This window comes from Elephas maximus, chromosome X (genome assembly GCF_024166365.1).
Source record: "Elephas maximus indicus isolate mEleMax1 chromosome X, mEleMax1 primary haplotype, whole genome shotgun sequence".
Classification (NCBI taxonomy): Eukaryota; Metazoa; Chordata; class Mammalia; order Proboscidea; family Elephantidae; genus Elephas; species Elephas maximus.
In genome coordinates this window covers 92,413,947-92,431,550 of record NC_064846.1, presented here as the reverse complement: position 1 = coordinate 92,431,550, position 17,604 = coordinate 92,413,947, and the positions used below count along the sequence as shown (strand labels likewise).

Here is a 17,604-nt window from a genome sequence, read left to right as displayed (position 1 = left end):
TGAAACATAGACCAATGGAACAGAATTGAGAATCTAGACATAAATCCATCCACATATGAGCAGTTGATATTTGACAAAGGCCCCAAAACAGTTAAATGGGGAAAAGACAGTCTCCTTAACAAATGGTGCTGGCATAACTGGATATACATCTGCAAAAAAATGAAACAAGACCCATACCTCACTCCATGCACAAAAACGAGCTCAAAATGGATCAAAGACCTAAATATAAAATCTAAAACAATAAAGATCATGGAAGAAAAAATAGGGACAACATTAGGAGCCCTAATACACGGCATAAACAGTATACAAAACATTATTAAGAATGCAGAAGAAAAACTAGATAACTGGGAGCTCCTGAAAATCAAACGCCTATGCTCATCCAAAGACTTCACCAAAAGAGTAACAAGACTACCTACAGACTGGGAAAAAGTTTTTAGCTATGACGTTTCTCATCAGTGCCTGATCTCTAAAATCTACATGATACTGCAAAAACAACTACAAAAAGAAAAAAAAACCAATTAAAACATGGGCAAAAGATAAGAACAGACACTTCACCAAAAAAGACATTCAGGTAACTAACAGATACATGAGGAAATGTTCACGATCATTAGCCATTAGAGAAATGCAGATCAAAACTACAATGAGATTTCATCTCACTCCAACAAGGCTGGCATTAATCCAAAAAACACAAAATAATAAATGTTGGAGAGTCTCTGGAGAGACTGGAAAACTTATATACTGCTGGTGGGAACGTCAAATGGTACAACCACTCTGGAAATCGATTTGGCGCTTCCTTAAAAAGCTAGAAATAGAACTGCCATACGATCCAGCAATCCCACTCCTTGGAATATACCCCATAGAAATAAGAGCCTTTATACAAACAGATATATGCACACCCATGTTTACTGCAGCACTGTTTACGACAGCAAAAAGATGGAAGCAACCAAGGTGCCCATGAACGGATGAATGGATAAATAAATTATGGTATATTCACACAATGGAATACTACACATCAATAAAGAACAGTGATCAATCTGTGAAACATTTCATGACATGGAGGAACCTGGAAGGCATTATGCTGAGTGAAATAAGTCAGTTGTAAAAGGACAAATATTGTATAAGACCACTATTATAAGAACTTGAGAAACAGTTTAAACTGAGAAGAAAACATTCTTTTGTGGCTACAAGAGGAGGGAGGGAGGGAGGGTGGGGGAGGGGTATTCACTAATTAGATGGTAGATAAGAACTACTTTAGGTGAAGGAAAGACAACACATAATACAGGGGAGGTCAGCACAACTGGACTAAACCAAAAGCAAAGAAGTTTCCTGAATAAATGGAATGCTTTGAAGGCCAGTGAAGCAGGGGTGGGGGTTTGGGGACCATAGTTTTAGGGGACATCTAAGTCAATTGGCATAACAAAATCTATTAAGAAAACATTCTGCATCCCACTTTGAAGAGTGGCGTCTGGGGTCTTAAACGCTAGCAAGAGGCCATCTAAGATGCGTCAATCGGTCTCAACCCTCCTGTATCAAAGGAGAATGAAGAACACCAAGGACACAAGGTAATTATGAGCCCAGAAGACAGAAAGGGCCACATGAACCAGAGACTACATCATCCTGAGACCAGAAGAACTAGATGGTGCCTGGCTACAACCAATGACTGCCCTGACTGGGAACACAACAGAGAACCCCTGAGGGAGCAGGAGAGCAAAGGGATGCAGACCCCCAATTCTCATAAGACCAGACTTAATGGTCTGACTGAGACTAGAAGGACCCCCGTGGTCATGGCCCCCAGACCTTCTGTTCCCCCAGGACAGGAACCATTCCCGAAGCCAACTCTTCAGACATGGATTGGACTGGACAATGGGTTGGGGAGGGATGCTGGTGAGGAGTGAGCTTCTTGGATCAGGTGGACACTTGAGACTATGTTGGCATCTCCCGCCTGGAGAGATGAGAGGGTGGAGGGGCTTAGAAGCTGGTGAAATGGACACAAAAAGAGAGAGTGGAAGGAGAGAGCGGGCTGTCTCATTAGGGGGAGAGTAATTGGGAGTAAGTAGCAAGGTATATACAAGTTTTTATATGAGTGACTGACTAGATTTGTAAACTTTCACTTAAAGCACAATAAAAATTATAAAAAAATAAGGAAGAGCCAAGGAGAATTGATGTCTTTGAATTAAGGTGTTGGCGAAGAATATAGACTATACCATGGACTGCCAGAAGAAGGAAAAAAATCTGTCTTGGGAGAAGTACAGCCAGAATGTGCCTTAGAAGCAGGGATGGTGAGACTTCATCTCACATACTTTAGACATTGCAATGGATTGAATTATGACCCCCCAAAAATGTGTGTATCCATTTGGCTGGGTCATGATTCCCAGTATTGTGTTGTTGTCCTCCATTTTGTGATTGTAATTTTATATTAAAGATGATTACGGTGAGATAGTAACACCTTTACTGAGGTCACAACCCTGACCAATGGAAAGGGAGTTTCCTTGGGGCGTGGCCTGCACCACCTTTTATCTTACAAGAGATAAAAGGAAAGGGAAGCAAACAGAGAGTTGGGGACCTCATACCACCAAGAAAGCAGTGCCCAGAACAGAGCACATCCTTTGGACCTGAGGTTCCTGCACTGAGATGCTCCCAGAACAAGGGAAGAATGATGACAAGAACCTTCCTCCAGAGTTGATAGAGAGTGAAAGCCTTCCTGTGGAGCTGGCATCCTGAATTTGGACTTGTGGCCTACTAGACCGTGAGAGAATAAATTTTCTCTTTGTTAATGCCATCCACTTGTGGTATTTCTGTTATAGCAGCATTAGATGACCAAGACAGACATGTCAGGAGGGACCTGTCCCTACAGAAGGGCTCTAAGCTAAGCAGAGGGTCAGTGAAACAGAGGAAGACCTTTGACGAGATGTACTGACACAGTGGCTGCAGCAATGGGTTCAAGCATAACAACAGTTGTGAGGATAGCACAGGACCCAGCAGTGATTTTTCTGTTGTATATAGGGTCGCTCTGAATCAGAACAGACTTGAAGGCACCTAACAACAACAAACAACAGTGTGACTTGAGTAAGGGTATGATTTAAATAAGGCGGTGACCTGAGTAACGGTGTGACTTGAGTAAGGCTGTGACTTGAATCACGCCCTTTAGTACAAGATACATACCCCACTAATCCTGCCTCATTTACATATAGAGATTTAGGACTTACAACACATAATTACACAAAACCACAAAATGGAGGACAATTATACAATACTGGGAATCATGGCCTAGCCAAGTTGACACATATTTTGGGGGGACATCATTCAATCCGTGACAACGACTTATAAATTAAAAATGTATATAATCAAACAGTCTATTTTAAGAACCATACCTAGTGATGCATTTTTACAGTATAATGTCATTCTCAGTTACAGTTTTCAAATTAAGTACTAACCCCAGGGGGCATTTGGAAATGTGTAGGGGAGTTTTTGGGTGTTATACTAAATGCAGTGCACAATGGGCATTTACTGGATGGGGGCCCAGGATGCTAAGGATTCTGCAATGAGCTGGTCAGAGCCACATAATTAAGATCTGTCCCAACCAAAAGGCTGAAGGGCAGTGTTTTAAAAGAGCAACTAAGTATTGTAAATTTAATAGAAAAAACACTCAGTTATTTTGTTTTCTTAGAAGAACAATGTATACTAACATGAAAGCATAAAGTTTTTGAAAATTCTTTTTAATTTTGATAATTAAAAGTAGTACCTTATGGTGGCCCTTTAATTTCTGCGATGTCCTTGGACATATAATTTCTTTATGGTACACAATGTTGAATAAAATTAACATTAAGGACATCATACATGATGACAGCAAGAGGTCATTAAAAAGACAGAAAAGCAAGAAAAGAGCAAAATGGATGTCAGAAGAGACTCTGAAACTTGTTCTTGAACATCAAGTAGCCAAACCAAGAGGAAGAAATGATGAAGTTAAAGAGCTGAACAGATTTCAAAGGGGGATTGAGAAGACAAAGTCAAGTATTAACAATGACATGTGCAAAGACCTGGAGTTAGAAAACCAAAAGGGAAGAACATGCTTGGCATTTCTTAATCTGAAAGAACTGAAGAAAAAACTTAAGTCTCGAGTTACAATATTGAAAGATGCTACAGGGACAATATTAAATGACACAGGAAGCATCAAAACAAGATGGAAAGAATACATAGAGTCACTATACCAAAAAGAATTGGTTGATGTTCAACCATTTCAGAAGGTAGCATTTGATCAAGAACCAATGGTATTGAAGGAAGAAGTCGAAGCTGCACTGAAGGCATTGGCAAAAAACAAGGCTCCAGGTATTGACGGAATACCAGTTGAGATGTTTCAACAAACAGATGCAGCCCTGGAAGTGCTCACTCGTCTATGCCAAGAAATTTAGAAGACAGCTATCTGGACAACTGACTGGAAGAGATCCATATTTATGTCTATTCCTAAGAAAGCTGATCCAACCGAATGCAGGAAATTATCGAACAGTATCATTAATGTCACATGCAAGTAAAAGTTTGCTGAAGATCATCCAGAAGTGCCTGCAGCAGTACATCTACAGAGAACTGCCATAAATTCAAGCCAGATACAGAAGAGGCTATGGAGCCAAGAATATCATCGCTGATGCCAGATGGATCTTGGCTGAAAGCAGAGAGATGTTTACCTGTGTTTTATTGATTATGCAAAGGCATTCAACTGTGTGAATCATAACAAATTATGGATATCATTGCAAAGAATGGGAATTCCAGAACAGTTAATTGTGCTCATGAGGAACCTGTACATAGATCAAGAGGTAGTTGTTCGAACAAAGCAAGGGGATACTGCATGGTTTAAAGTTAGGAAAGGTGTGCATCGGGGTTGGACCCTTTCACCATACTTATTCAATCCGTATGCTGAGCAAATAATCAGAGAAGCTGGACTATATGAAGAAGAACGTGGCATCAGGATTGGAGGAAGACTCATTGACAGCCTGAATTACGCAGATGACACAACCTTGCTTGCTGAAATGAAGAGGACTTGAAGCACTTACTGATGAAGATCAAAAACCACAGCCTTCAGTATGGATTACACCCCAACATAAAGAGAACAAAAATCCTCACAACTGGACCAATGAGCAACAACATGATAAACGGAGAAAAGATTGAAGTTGTCAAGGATTTCATTTTACTCAGATCCACGATCAACACCCATGGAAACAGCAGTCAAGAAATCAAAAGACACATTGCATTGGGCAAATCTGCTGCAAAAGACCTCTTTATAAAATATTAAAAAGCAAGGATGTCACCTTGAAGACTAAAGTGCACCTGACCCAATCCATGGTGTTTTCAATCGCCTTACATGCATGTGAAACCTGGACAATGAATAAGGAAGACCGAAGAAGAATTGATACCTTTGAATTGTGGTGCTGGGGAAGAATATTGAATATACCATGGACTGCCGAAAGAACGAACAAGTCTGTCTTGGAAGAAGTACAGGAATGCTCCTTAGAAGCAAGGATGGTGAGACTATGTCTCACATACTTTGGACATGTTATCAAGAGGGATCAGTCCCTGGAGAAGGACATCATGCTTGGTAAAATAGAGAGTCAGCGAAAAAAGAGGAAGACCCTCAACGAGATGGATTGACACAGTGGCTGCAACGATGGGCTCAGGTGTAACAACGATTATGGGCATGGTGCAGGACTGGGCAGTGTTTGGTTCTGTTGTACACAGGGTCACTATGTTAGGTGTGGATGGACTTGACGCACCTAACAACAACAATATGGTATATTCTATCTAGCTGGAGGGCAGAAACAGAGTTGCTTCCATTTGTGTGTGATAAAAACTGTGTGTTTATTCAACAAATAGACTGGTTTAGAATAAGATGTTAGGACTAGACGCTCTATTTCTGGCACTTGTCAAACCTTACTGAGGATTACAGTTGTTATCAGGTGCCATCAAGTCGGTTCTGACTCATAGTGCCCCTATGTACAACAGAAAGAAACACTGCCTAGTCCTGAGCCATCCTCAACAATCCTTGCTATGCTGGAGCCCATTGCTGCAGCAACTGTGTCGATCAATCTCATTGAGGGTCTTCATCTTTTTTGCTGACACTCTACCAAGCATGATGTCCTTCTCCAGGGACTAGTCCCTCCTGTTAACATGTCCCAGTTTATCCCTAAAAAATTCCCAAGCACTTAGTCTTTCTCTCTGTTGGGCTATAAGCTTCATAAATAGTGTAAAGCAGTCAATTATTTTGACTTGCATTTCTGTGATTGCTAATAATATTAAGCATCTTTTTGATGTATTTGTTGGACATTTATATATCTTTGAAGAATTGTCTATTCAAGTCCTTTCACCATTTTTAAATTTGGGAGTTTGTCTCTAGGATAATGAGTTCTACGTGTTGTTTATATATTCTGTATCCTTGACTTGCAAATATTTTCTCACTCTGTGTGTTGGCTTTTCACTTTCTTGATAGTGTCCTTTGATGCACAAAACGTTTTAATTTTGATGAAGTCCAATTTATCTGTTTTTGTTGTCTGTGCTTTTGGGATTGTACCTAAGAATCCATTCATTGCCAAATTCAAGGTCATGAAGATTTACGTATATGTTTTCCTCTAAGTATTTTATAGTTATAGCTCTGACATTTAGGTCTTTGGTTCATTTTGAGTTAATTTTGCATATGGTGTGTGGTAAGGTTCAAATGCATTCTTTTGCATATAGATATCCAGCTGTCCCAGCACCATTTGTTGAAGAAACTAGTCTTTCCTACATTTAATGGTCTTGGCACACTTATTGAAAATCAGTTGGCCGTAGATGTATGGGTTTATTTCTGGACTCTCAATTATATTCCATTGACCTATATGTCTATTCTTTTGCCAGTACCATATTGTTTTGATTACTGTAGCTTTTCAGTAAATTTTGAATTCATCAAGTGTGAGTCTTCCAATTTTGTTCTTTTTTGGCTATTCTAGGTCTCTTGCCATTCCATAAAATTTCTGCCAAAAAAAAAATCCATTGAGATTTTGATGGGGATTGCATTTAATCTGTAGATTGCTTTGGAGAGCACTGCCAAAGTTTGTCTTCCAATCTATGAATGCAGGATATCTTTACATTTATTTAGGTCTTCATTAATTTCTTTCAACAGTGTTTATAGTTTTCCATGTACAAATCTTACACCTCCTTTGTTAAATTTCTTCCTAAGTATTTTTGATGGTATTGTAAATATAATTGTTTTATTTTCTTTTATATTTCTTATTGCTAATGTATAGAAAACAACTGATTTTTGCATGTTGATCTTATATCCTGAAACTTTGCTGAATTCATTTATTAGCTATAGTAGGTTTTTTGTGTATTGTTTTTACGATTTTCTACATGTAAAATCATGTCATCTGTCAATAGAGATAATTTTATTTCTTTTCCAACTTGAATGTCTTTTAATTCTTTTCCTTGCCTAATCGATCTGGCTAGAACTTCAGGTACAATGTTGAATAAAACTGGACAAAGTGGGTATTCTTGTCTTGTTCCTGATCTTAGGGGGAAAGCTTTCAGTTTTTCACCATGGAGTATGATGTTAGCAGTGGGTTTTTCATAAATGCCTTTTGTCATTTTGAGGAAGATCCCTTCTACTCCTAGGTTGTTGAAAAAAATTTTAATCATAAAAAGGTGTTGGATTTTGTCAAATGCTCTTTCTGTACCCATTGAGATGATCATACGGTTTTTTTTTTTTCCTTCATTCTATTAATGTACTGTATTACATTGATTGATTTTCTTCTGTTGAACCAGCCTTGCATTCCTGGGATAAATCCACGTGGTCACGGTGTATAATCCTTTTAATTTGCTACTGGATACAGTTTGCTAGTATTCTGTTGAGGATTATTACATCTATATTCTTAAGCGATACTGGCTTGTAGTTTTCTTTTCTTGTGGTATCTTTGACTTTGGTGTCAGTGTAATGCTGGCATCATCGAATGAGTTGGGAAGTGTTTTTCTCTCTTCCAGTTTTTGAAAGAGAAAGAAGGATTGGTATTAATTCTTTAAATGTTTGGTAAAATTCACCACTGAAGCCATATGGTCCTGGATTTTTCTTTGGAGGTTTTATTATTATTATTACTGGTTCAATCTCCTTACTTGTTATAGGTCTGTTCAGATTTTCAATTTCTTTTTGAGTCAGTTTTGGTAATTTGTGTGTTTTTTAAAATTTGTCTATTTCATCTAGGTTATCTAATTTGTTGGTGTAGAATCATTCATAGCATTCTTTTACAACCCTTTTTTATTTCTGTACGGTGACTAGTAAAGTCCCCACTTTCACTTCTGATTTTACTTATACTTTCTCTCTCTCTTTTTATCCCATCAAGCTAAAGTTTTGTTAATTTTGTTGATCTTTTCAAAGAACCAACTTTTGGTTTTGTTGACTACTTTTCTATTCTCAATTTCATTTATATCTGCTCTAATCTATACTATTTCTTCCTTCTGCTCTTCTTTTTCTAGTTCCTTAAAATATAAAGTTAGGTTATTGATTTGAGACCTTTCTTCTTTTTCATGAAGGCATTTACAGCTGTAAGTTTTTCTCTGAAAACTGCTTTTACTTCGTCCCATATGTTTTGTTATGTCGTGTTTTGTATTCATTCACCTCAAAGTATTTTCTAATTTCTCTTGTGATTTCTTCTTTGACCCACCAGTTGTTTAAGAGGGGGTGTTTTTAATATGTCCACATATTTGCAAACTTTTCTAGTTTTGCTTATGTTATTGATTTTCAGTTTCATCCCAGTGTGGTCACAGAATGTACTTTGTATAATTCCAGTCTTTTAAAATTTATTGAGACTTGCTTTGTGGCCTAACATATAGCCTATCCTGGAGAATGGCTCATGTGTATTTAAGAAGGATGTTTATTCTATCGCTGTTGGGTACAATGTTCTATATATGTGTTAGGTCTAATTGGTTTATAGTGTTTTTCAAGTCCTCTATTTCCTTATTGATATTCTGTCTACTTTTCTATCCATTACTGAGAGTTGTGCATTGAATTCTGCTATGATCTTCTGTCTACTTTTCTATCCATTACTGAGAGTTGTGCATTGAATTCTGCTATGATCTTCTGTCTACTTTTCTATCCATTACTGAGAGTTGTGCATTGAATTCTGCTATTATTATAGAACTATCTATTTCTTCTTTCAATTCTGTCAATGTTTGCCACTTGCTTCATATATTTTGGGTCTTCTTCGTTAGGTGTGGAAACTCTGGTGGTGGAGTGGTTAAAAAGGCTTGCAGTTTGAATCCATCAGGCACTCCTTGGGAACCCTATGGGGCAGTTCTACTCTGTCCTATAGGGTCACTATGAGTTGGAATTGCCTCAACGGCAATGGGTTTGGTTTGGTTTTTGGTTTCTGTTAGGTGTTCATATGTTTATAATGGCTATATATTTATCTTAGTTATCTAGTGATGCTATAACAAAAATACCACAAGTGGATGGCTTTAACAAAGATAAATTTATTCTCTCACAGTCTAGGAGTCTAGAATTCTGAACTCAGGGTACCAGCTCCAGGGGAAGGCCTTCTGTTTCTGTAGACTCTGGGGGAAGATCTTTGTCATCAATCTTTCCAGGTCAGGGAGCTTCTCATCACGGGGGCTCCAGGTCCAAAAGACGCAATATTCACCTGGCTCTTGTTTCTTGGTGGTATGAGGTCTCCACGTCTCTCTGCTCACTTCTTTCTTTTATATCTCAAAAGAGATTGACTGAAGACCAACCTAATCTTGTAGATTGACTCCTGATCCATTAACATAACTGCCACTAATCCCACCTCATTAACATCATAGAGGTAGGATTTACAACACATAGGAAAATCACATCAGATGACAAAAATGGTAGACAATCACACAATACTAGGAATCATGGCCTAGTCAAGTTGATACACATTTTTGGGGTACACAATTCAATCCATAACAATATTCTTGAATTAATTGTTTTGTCAATATATAATGTCCTTCTTTGCCTCTTGTAACAATTTTTGACTTAGTCTATTTTGTCTGATATTAGTATAGCTATACTAGGTTACTTGGTCACTATTCGCATGGAAAAACTTTTTCTATTATTTCATTTTGAATGTATTTGTCTCTTTGATTCTAAAGTGAGTCTTGTAGACAGCATATAGTTGAATGATATTTTTAAATCCATTCTGCCTATTCCTTTTGTTTGGAGGGTTTAATCCATCTTAATGTATGTAGTTACTGATAAGGTAGGATTTATATATGCCATTTTGCTATTTGCTTTCTATGTCATATCTTTCTTTTTCTTCTTCAATTCCTGCATTATTGCCTTCTTTTGTGTTTAATTGTCTTCTTCTAAGTGTACCATTTTGACTCCATGAAGGGGACAGTTTAAACCAGTGTATTTCCTAATGTTTAGAGACTGAAAATCTCTTCCATTGTTTGTTTTTACTTTGGAATCTAACCTAATTTAGAGTAGCCACACATTATAAATGTCTGATATGATCACATATTCTTTCATGAAACCCTTCCAAAGACTACATAAAACACTTGGATTCAAGTAATTTGGTTTGAAAACAATTTATTTAACTATTGATTTTTTTTCCTCTGAGTTGACTTTCAGAGCCTTGCCAGATACTAAAATAATACAGTTTCATAGAATTGAAGAGGTGAGTCCCCAGAATCCAAGTGGATTCTTGCATCTCTAATTATATCACTAATGCAAATAGTGGTTTCCTAGTCTTAAAGATATCCAGGGCTGGTGATTACACAAATTCCTTCAACTGTCTATCTGCCTTTTTAATTTACCTTTATGACTAAGAATTCTCCATTAAGATTACCCTCAATCTCTCCTTTATAATGGAAGGCTATTTGCTCCCCTTTCTGCCTACTATCCGGCTTTATTAGCATCTCTTTCTTCCATTCTTAGCTTTATGAAATAACAAGTATTCTTACCTTCTGGTTTGGCTGCTGTGGTAGTGTAAAGATAGACTTCCAGTAGGTCCAGGCAAAGAACACAAAGATGGCATGGTAGAGTATGAGGTAGACAACTGAAATAAGAAAAATTTTAAGGTTTATATTATACTTTTATCCATTTATAAAAGTTTAAAAAGACATAAAGCTCAACAACAGATTTCTATTTTGCTTTCCTATTACCAAGTATTCTCTAGTATTATTATACAATGTTCATTCTTATCATTTTCCCATGCCTGGAAGCAACAGAAGTGCAAGAAACCAGGTATAATGCTAAATTTTGAACAAGAACTTTCTGTTTCATGTTTTAAAAGTTGCCACATGATTCTGTAGTAGAGGGAGAAATGTCCTTCATGACAATATGTGTCATTATCTCTGCCACTGTTGGTACTGAAAGATGATAGTATTTACACAGCACTTTAGAGTTTACAATGCACTTTCATATACATTAAAAAAACAAACCAAACCTGTTCCTGTCAAGTCAGTTCCACAGGACAGGGCAGAGCTACCCCAGAGAGTTTCCAAGGAGTACCTGGTGGATTCAAACTGCTGACCTTTTGGTTAGTAGCAGTAGCTCTTAACCACTACACTGCCGGGGTTTCCTTCATATATATTAAAAAAAAATTTTTTTATATTACATAGCTTTATTTCCTTAATAACCTTGTGAGAGAGATAACAGGACAGAGATTATCTTCCCATTTTATAATACACGAAGAAACTGAGACTCTTACGGTAGTTAATTAACCAAAGTCCACAGCTATACATAAACCTTCTGCAGAGGGGGACAGAAGCTGGGCTGAATGGACATGGGAATAGAGGGCAGAGAGAGGGAATGTGCTGTCTCACTGGGGGTAGAGCACCTAGGAGTATATAGCAAGGCGTATATAATTTTTGTATGGGAGACTGGCTTGTTTTGTAAACTTTTACTTAAAGCACAATAAAAATTTTAAAAAGAAAAGAAAAAAAAACAACATAAGCCTTCTAACTCTAAATGCCAAGTTCTTTCCCATAGCCTCAAAGTCTAAATACTTCTAAAGTCTGAGTTGCGCCTTTGAGTGAACTGTGAAAAGGGCTCTCCACTCCCTTTCTTTTTATACTCTGCCTCTTGGATAGCTCTTCAGATATGGGAAATCTTGATACTCTTCACAGAGTTGGTTTTAAGACCGAAGGTCAGTTTACTGTATCATTTTGAGACCTTGGATGCCATGGTCTTATTACCTCACACCATTAGAAACAGTCAAGGGAATGATGTGACTCAAGTCCAAGTTCATAGAACTGAGCCTTTTACACATTTATGACTGAATTGAACAAAGCCTTGTTCTTGTGGCCAGTGTTCCTAGCCCTACAGTACAAGACTTTTTTATGTATTTCATTATTTTTTTTTAGTAATTATGACATCTCATTTTAAAAAATAAAGCAATATAAAGTAAAAAGTAAATGTCCACACCCAACCCCCATCCCCCACATACATACCCTGAACCTTCCACTTCCCTCTCTTAAGGCATAACGCCTGTTTGGTGTATGTATTTCTAGATATTCTCATTTCTATGTTGTTATTTGTTAGGTACTGTCAAGTTTCTTCCGACTCATAGTGACCCTATGGACAAGAGAATGACACACTGCCCAGCCTTGCACCATCCTCACAAACGTTGTTATATTTGAGTCCACTGTTGCAGCCACTGTGTCAATCCACCTTGTCCAGGATTTTCCTCTTTTTCGCTGACCCTTTACTTACCAAGCATGATGTTCTTCTCTAGGGACTGGTCCCTCCTGATAACATGTCCAAAGCACATGAGATGAAGTCTCACGATTCTTGCTTCCAAGGAGCACTTTGGCTGTATTTCTTCCAAAACGGAGTTGTTCGTGCTTCTGGGAGTCCATGGTATATTCAATAGTCTTCACCAACACCGTAATTCAAAGGCATCAATTCTTCTTCAGTCTTCCTTATTCCATTGTCCAACTTTCGCATGCATATATGGGGCAACTGGAAATATGGCTTGGGTCAGGCTCACCTCACTCATCAAAGTGACATCTGCTTTTTCACACTTTAAAGAGGTCTTTTGCAACAGATTAGTCCAATGCAATATGTCATTTGATTTCCTGACTGCTGATTCCAAGGGTGTTGATTGTGGATTCAAGTAAAATAAAATCCTAGATAACCTCAATCATTTTTTCGTTAATCATGATGCTGCTTATTGGTCCAGTTCTGTGGATTTTGTGTGTGTGTGTGTGTGTGTGTGTGTGTGTGCTTTAAGTAAAAGTTTACAAATCAAGTCAGTCTCCCATACACTAATTTATATACACCAATATAATTTATACATAAATTATATAAATATATTTATATATTAAATATTATGTAGCAATAATTTATATACTCCTAGTATCTCTCTCTTAATGAGACAACACACTCCTTCTCTCCACCCTGTATACCCCAAGTCCATTCCACCAGCTTCTGTTCCAATCTGCCTTCTCCTGTTCCATCCAGACAGGAGCTGCCCAAATAGTCTCATGTGTCTACTTGAGCCAAGAAGCTCACTCTTAACCAGTATCATTTTCTGTCTTATAGTCCAGTCCAATACCTGTCTGAAGAGTGGGTTTTGGGAACGGTTCCAGTCTTGGGCTAATGAGGTCTGGGGACCATGACCACTGGGGGCCTCCTAGTCTCAGTCAGACCATTAAGTTTCATCTTTATACGAGCACTTGAGGTCTGTATCCCACTTCTCTCCTGCTCCTTCAGGGATTCTCTTGTATTCCCTGTCACAGCAGTCATCGGTTGTAGCTGGGGACCATCTAGTTCTTCTGATCTCAGGCTGATGATTTATGTGGTCCTTTCTGTCTCTTGTGCTCATACTTACCTTGTGTCTTTGGTATTCTTCATTCACTTTTGTTCCAGGTGGGTTGAGACCAATTGATGCATCTTAGATGGCTGCTTGCTAGTGTTTAAGACCCCAGATGCCACTCTCCAAAGTGGGATGCAGAACGTTTTCTTAACAGATTTTATTATGCCAATTGACCTAGAGGTCCCCTGAAACCATTGTCCCCAAACCCCTGCCAAGCTACACTGGCCTTTGAAGCATCCAGGAAACTTCTTTGCTTTTGGCTTAGTCCAGTTGTGCAGACCTCTCCTGTACTGTGTTGTCTTTTCCTTCACCTAAAATACTTCTTGTCTACTATCTAATTAGTGAATACCCCCTCCCTCCCTCCCTCCCCACTCTTGTAGCCAGCTGTTTAATTTCTTGAGCTCTTATAATAATGGTCTTATACAATATTTTTCCTTTTGCAACTAATTTCACTCAGCATAATGTCTTCCAGATTCCTCCATGTTATGAAATATTTCACAGATTCATCATTGTTCTTTATCAAGGTGTAGTATTCCATTGTGTGAATATACCAAAATTTATTTATCTATTCATCCGTTGATGGGTACCTTGGTTGCTTCCATCTTTTTGCGATTGTAAACAGTGCTGCAGTGAACATGGGTGTGCATATATCTGTTCGTGTAAAGGCTCTTATTTCTCTAGGATATATTCCAAGGAGTGGAATTGCTGGATCATATGGTACTTCTATTTCTAGCTTTTTAAGGAAGCGCCAAATTGATTTCCAAAGTGGTTGTACCATTTGACATTCCCACCAGCAGTGTATAAGTGCTCCAGTCTCTCCACATCCTCTCCAACATTTATTATTTTGTGTTTTTTGGATTAATGCCGGCCTTGTTGGAGTGAGATGGAATCTCATTGTAGTTTCGATTTGCATTTCTCTAATGACTAATGATTGTGAGCATTTCCTCACGTATCTGTTAGCTACCTGAATGTCATCTTTAGTTAAGTGTCTGTTCATATCCTTTGCCCATTTTTTAATTGGGTTATTTGTCTTTTTGTAGTTGAGTTTTAGCAGTATCATGTAGATTTTAGAGATCAGACACTAATCGGAAATGTCATAGCTAAAAACTTTTTCCCAGTCTGTAGGTAATCTTTTTACTCTTTCGGTGAAGTCTTTGGATAAGTATAGGTGTTTGATTTTTAGGAGTTCCCAGTTATCTAGTTTCTCTTCTGGTGTGTGTGCATTGTTAGTAATGTTTTATATACTGTTAATGCCATGTATTAGGGCTCCTAGCGTTTTCTCTATTTTTTCTTCCATGATCTTTATCATTTTAGATTTATTATTTAGGTCTTTGATGCATTTTGAGTTAGTTTTTGTGCATGGCCTGAGGGATGGGTCTTGTTTCATTTTCTTGCAGATGGATATCCAGTTATGCTAGCAACATTTGTTAAAGAACTGACTTTTCCCCATTTACCTGACTTTGAGCCTTTGACAAATATCAGCTTCTCATAGATGGATGGATTTAAGTCTGGATTCTCAATTCTGTTCCATTGATTGGTCTATGTATATGTTGTTGTACAGTATCAGGCTATTTCTACTACTGTGGCAGTATAATAGGTTCTAAAATCAGGTAGTGAGGGCTCCCACTTTGTTCTTCTTTTTCAGTAATGCTTTACTTATCTGGAACCTCTTTCCCTTCCATATGAAGTTGGCGATTTGTTTCGCCATCTTATTAAAAAATGTCATTGGAATATAGATCAGAATTGCATTGTATCTATAGATCGCTTTTGGTAGAATGGCCATTTTTACAATGTTGAATCTTCCTATCCATGACCAAGGTATGTTTTTCCACTTATGTAGGTCTCTTTTGGTGTCTTGTAGTTTTCTTTGTATAGGTCTTTTACGTCTCTGTAAGATTTGTTCCTAAGTATTTTATATTCTTGGGGGCTACTGTAATTGGCATTGAATGGTGATTTCCTCTTCGATGTTCTTTTTGTTGGTGTAGAGGAATCCAACTGATTTTTGTATATTTATCTTGTATCCTGATTTGTATCCTGATACTCTGCTGAACTCTTTTATTAGTTTCAGTAGATTTCTTAAGGATTCCTTAGGGTTTTCTGTGTATAAAATCATGTCATCTGCAAATAGACATACTTTTACTTCTTTTTTATCATTCTGGGTGCCCTTTTATTTCTTTACCTAGCCTAACTGCTCTGGCTAGGACCTCCAGCACAAAGTTGAATAAGAGTGGTGATAAAGCGCATCCTTGTCTGGTTCCTGTTCTCAAGGGGAATAATTTCAAACTCTCCATTTAGGATGATGGTGGCTGCTGGCTTTGTATAAATGCCCTTTATTCTGTTGAGGAATTTTCCTTCTATTCCTATTTTGCTGAGAGTTTTTACCATCAATGGGTGTTGAACTTTGTCAAATTCCTTTTCTGCATCAATTGATGAGATCACGTGGTTCTTTTCTTTAATTTTATTTATATGATGGATTACATGAATTGTTTTTCTAATGTTGAACCATCCCTGCACACCTGGTATGAATGCCACTTAGTCATGGTGAATTATTTTTTTGATATGTTGCTGAATTCTACTTGCTAGAATTTTGTTGAGGACTTGATATCTAAGTTCATGAGGGATATAGGTCTGTAATTTTCTTTTGTGTGTGTGTGTGGTGTCATTACCTGGTTTTGGTATCAGGAATATGCTGGCTTCATAGAATGAATTTGGGCGTATTTCATCCTTTTCTACGCTGTGAAATACCTTTAGTAATAGTGGTGTTAACTCTTCTCTGAAAGTTTGTTTGAACTCTCCAGTGAAGCCATCAGGGCCAGGGCTTTTTTTTTGTTGGAAGTTTTATCATTACCTTTTCAATCTCTTCTTTTGTTATGGGTTTATTTAGTTGTTCTTCCTCTGTTTGTGTTAGCTTAGGTAGGTAGCGTGTTTCTACAAATTCATCCATTTCTTCTAGGTTTTCAAATTTGTTAGAGTACAATTTTTCATAATAATCTGATATGATTTTTTAAATTTCAGTTGGGTCTGTTGTAATGTTGCCCATCTCATTTCTTATTCAGGTTATTTGCTTTCTCTCCTGTTTTTCTTTTGTCAGTTTGGCCAATGGTTTACCAATTTTGTTCAATTTTTTCAAAGAACCGGCTTTTGATCTCGTTAACTTTTTCAATTGCTTTTCTGTTCTCTATTTCATTTAATTATTTTCTAATTTTTATTATTTGCTTTCTTTTATCTCTTTCTATTTGTTCAAGTTGTAGGGATAATTCTTTGATTTGGGCCCTTTCTTCTTTTTGGATGTGTGCATTTATTGCTATCAATTGACCTCTGAGCACTGCCTTAGCTGTGTCCCAAAAGTTCTGATAGGAATCATTTTCATTCTCATTGGATTCTATGAATTCCTTTATTCCTTCCTTAATTTCTTCTATAATCCAATTGTTTTTCAACAAAGTGTTGTTCAATTTCAATGTGTTTGATTTCTTTTCCCCGTTTTTCCTGTTACTGATTTCTAGTTTTGTGGCTTTATGGTCAAAGAAGATGCTCTATCATATTTTGATGTTTTGTATTGCGTTAAGGCTTGCTTTGTGGCCTAATATATGGTCTATTCTAGAGAATGTTCTATGTGCATTGGAAAAGAATGTTTATTTGTCTACTGTTGGACAGAGTGTTCATTATATGTCTATAAGGTCGAGTTGGTTGATTGTGGCATTTAGATCTTCCGTGTCCTTATTGAGCTTCTTTCTGGATGTTTCGTCCTTCACTGAAGGTGGTCTGTTGAAATCTCTTACTATTATTGTGGAGCTGTCTATCTCACTTTTCA

General features: G+C 37.5%; 1 protein-coding gene across 2 annotated transcripts in view; it reads right to left on the bottom strand.

The window, feature by feature from the left end:
- The window catches only part of ZDHHC15 (zinc finger DHHC-type palmitoyltransferase 15), a 227,303-nt gene that overhangs the window by 154,511 nt on the left and 55,188 nt on the right, over positions 1-17,604 (bottom strand). For both annotated transcript variants that reach the window (XM_049873316.1, XM_049873317.1), the window contains exon 3: positions 10,936-11,030. In XM_049873316.1, coding sequence (XP_049729273.1) covers positions 10,936-11,030 — 95 coding nt within the window. The remainder of the gene's footprint in view (positions 1-10,935; positions 11,031-17,604) is intronic.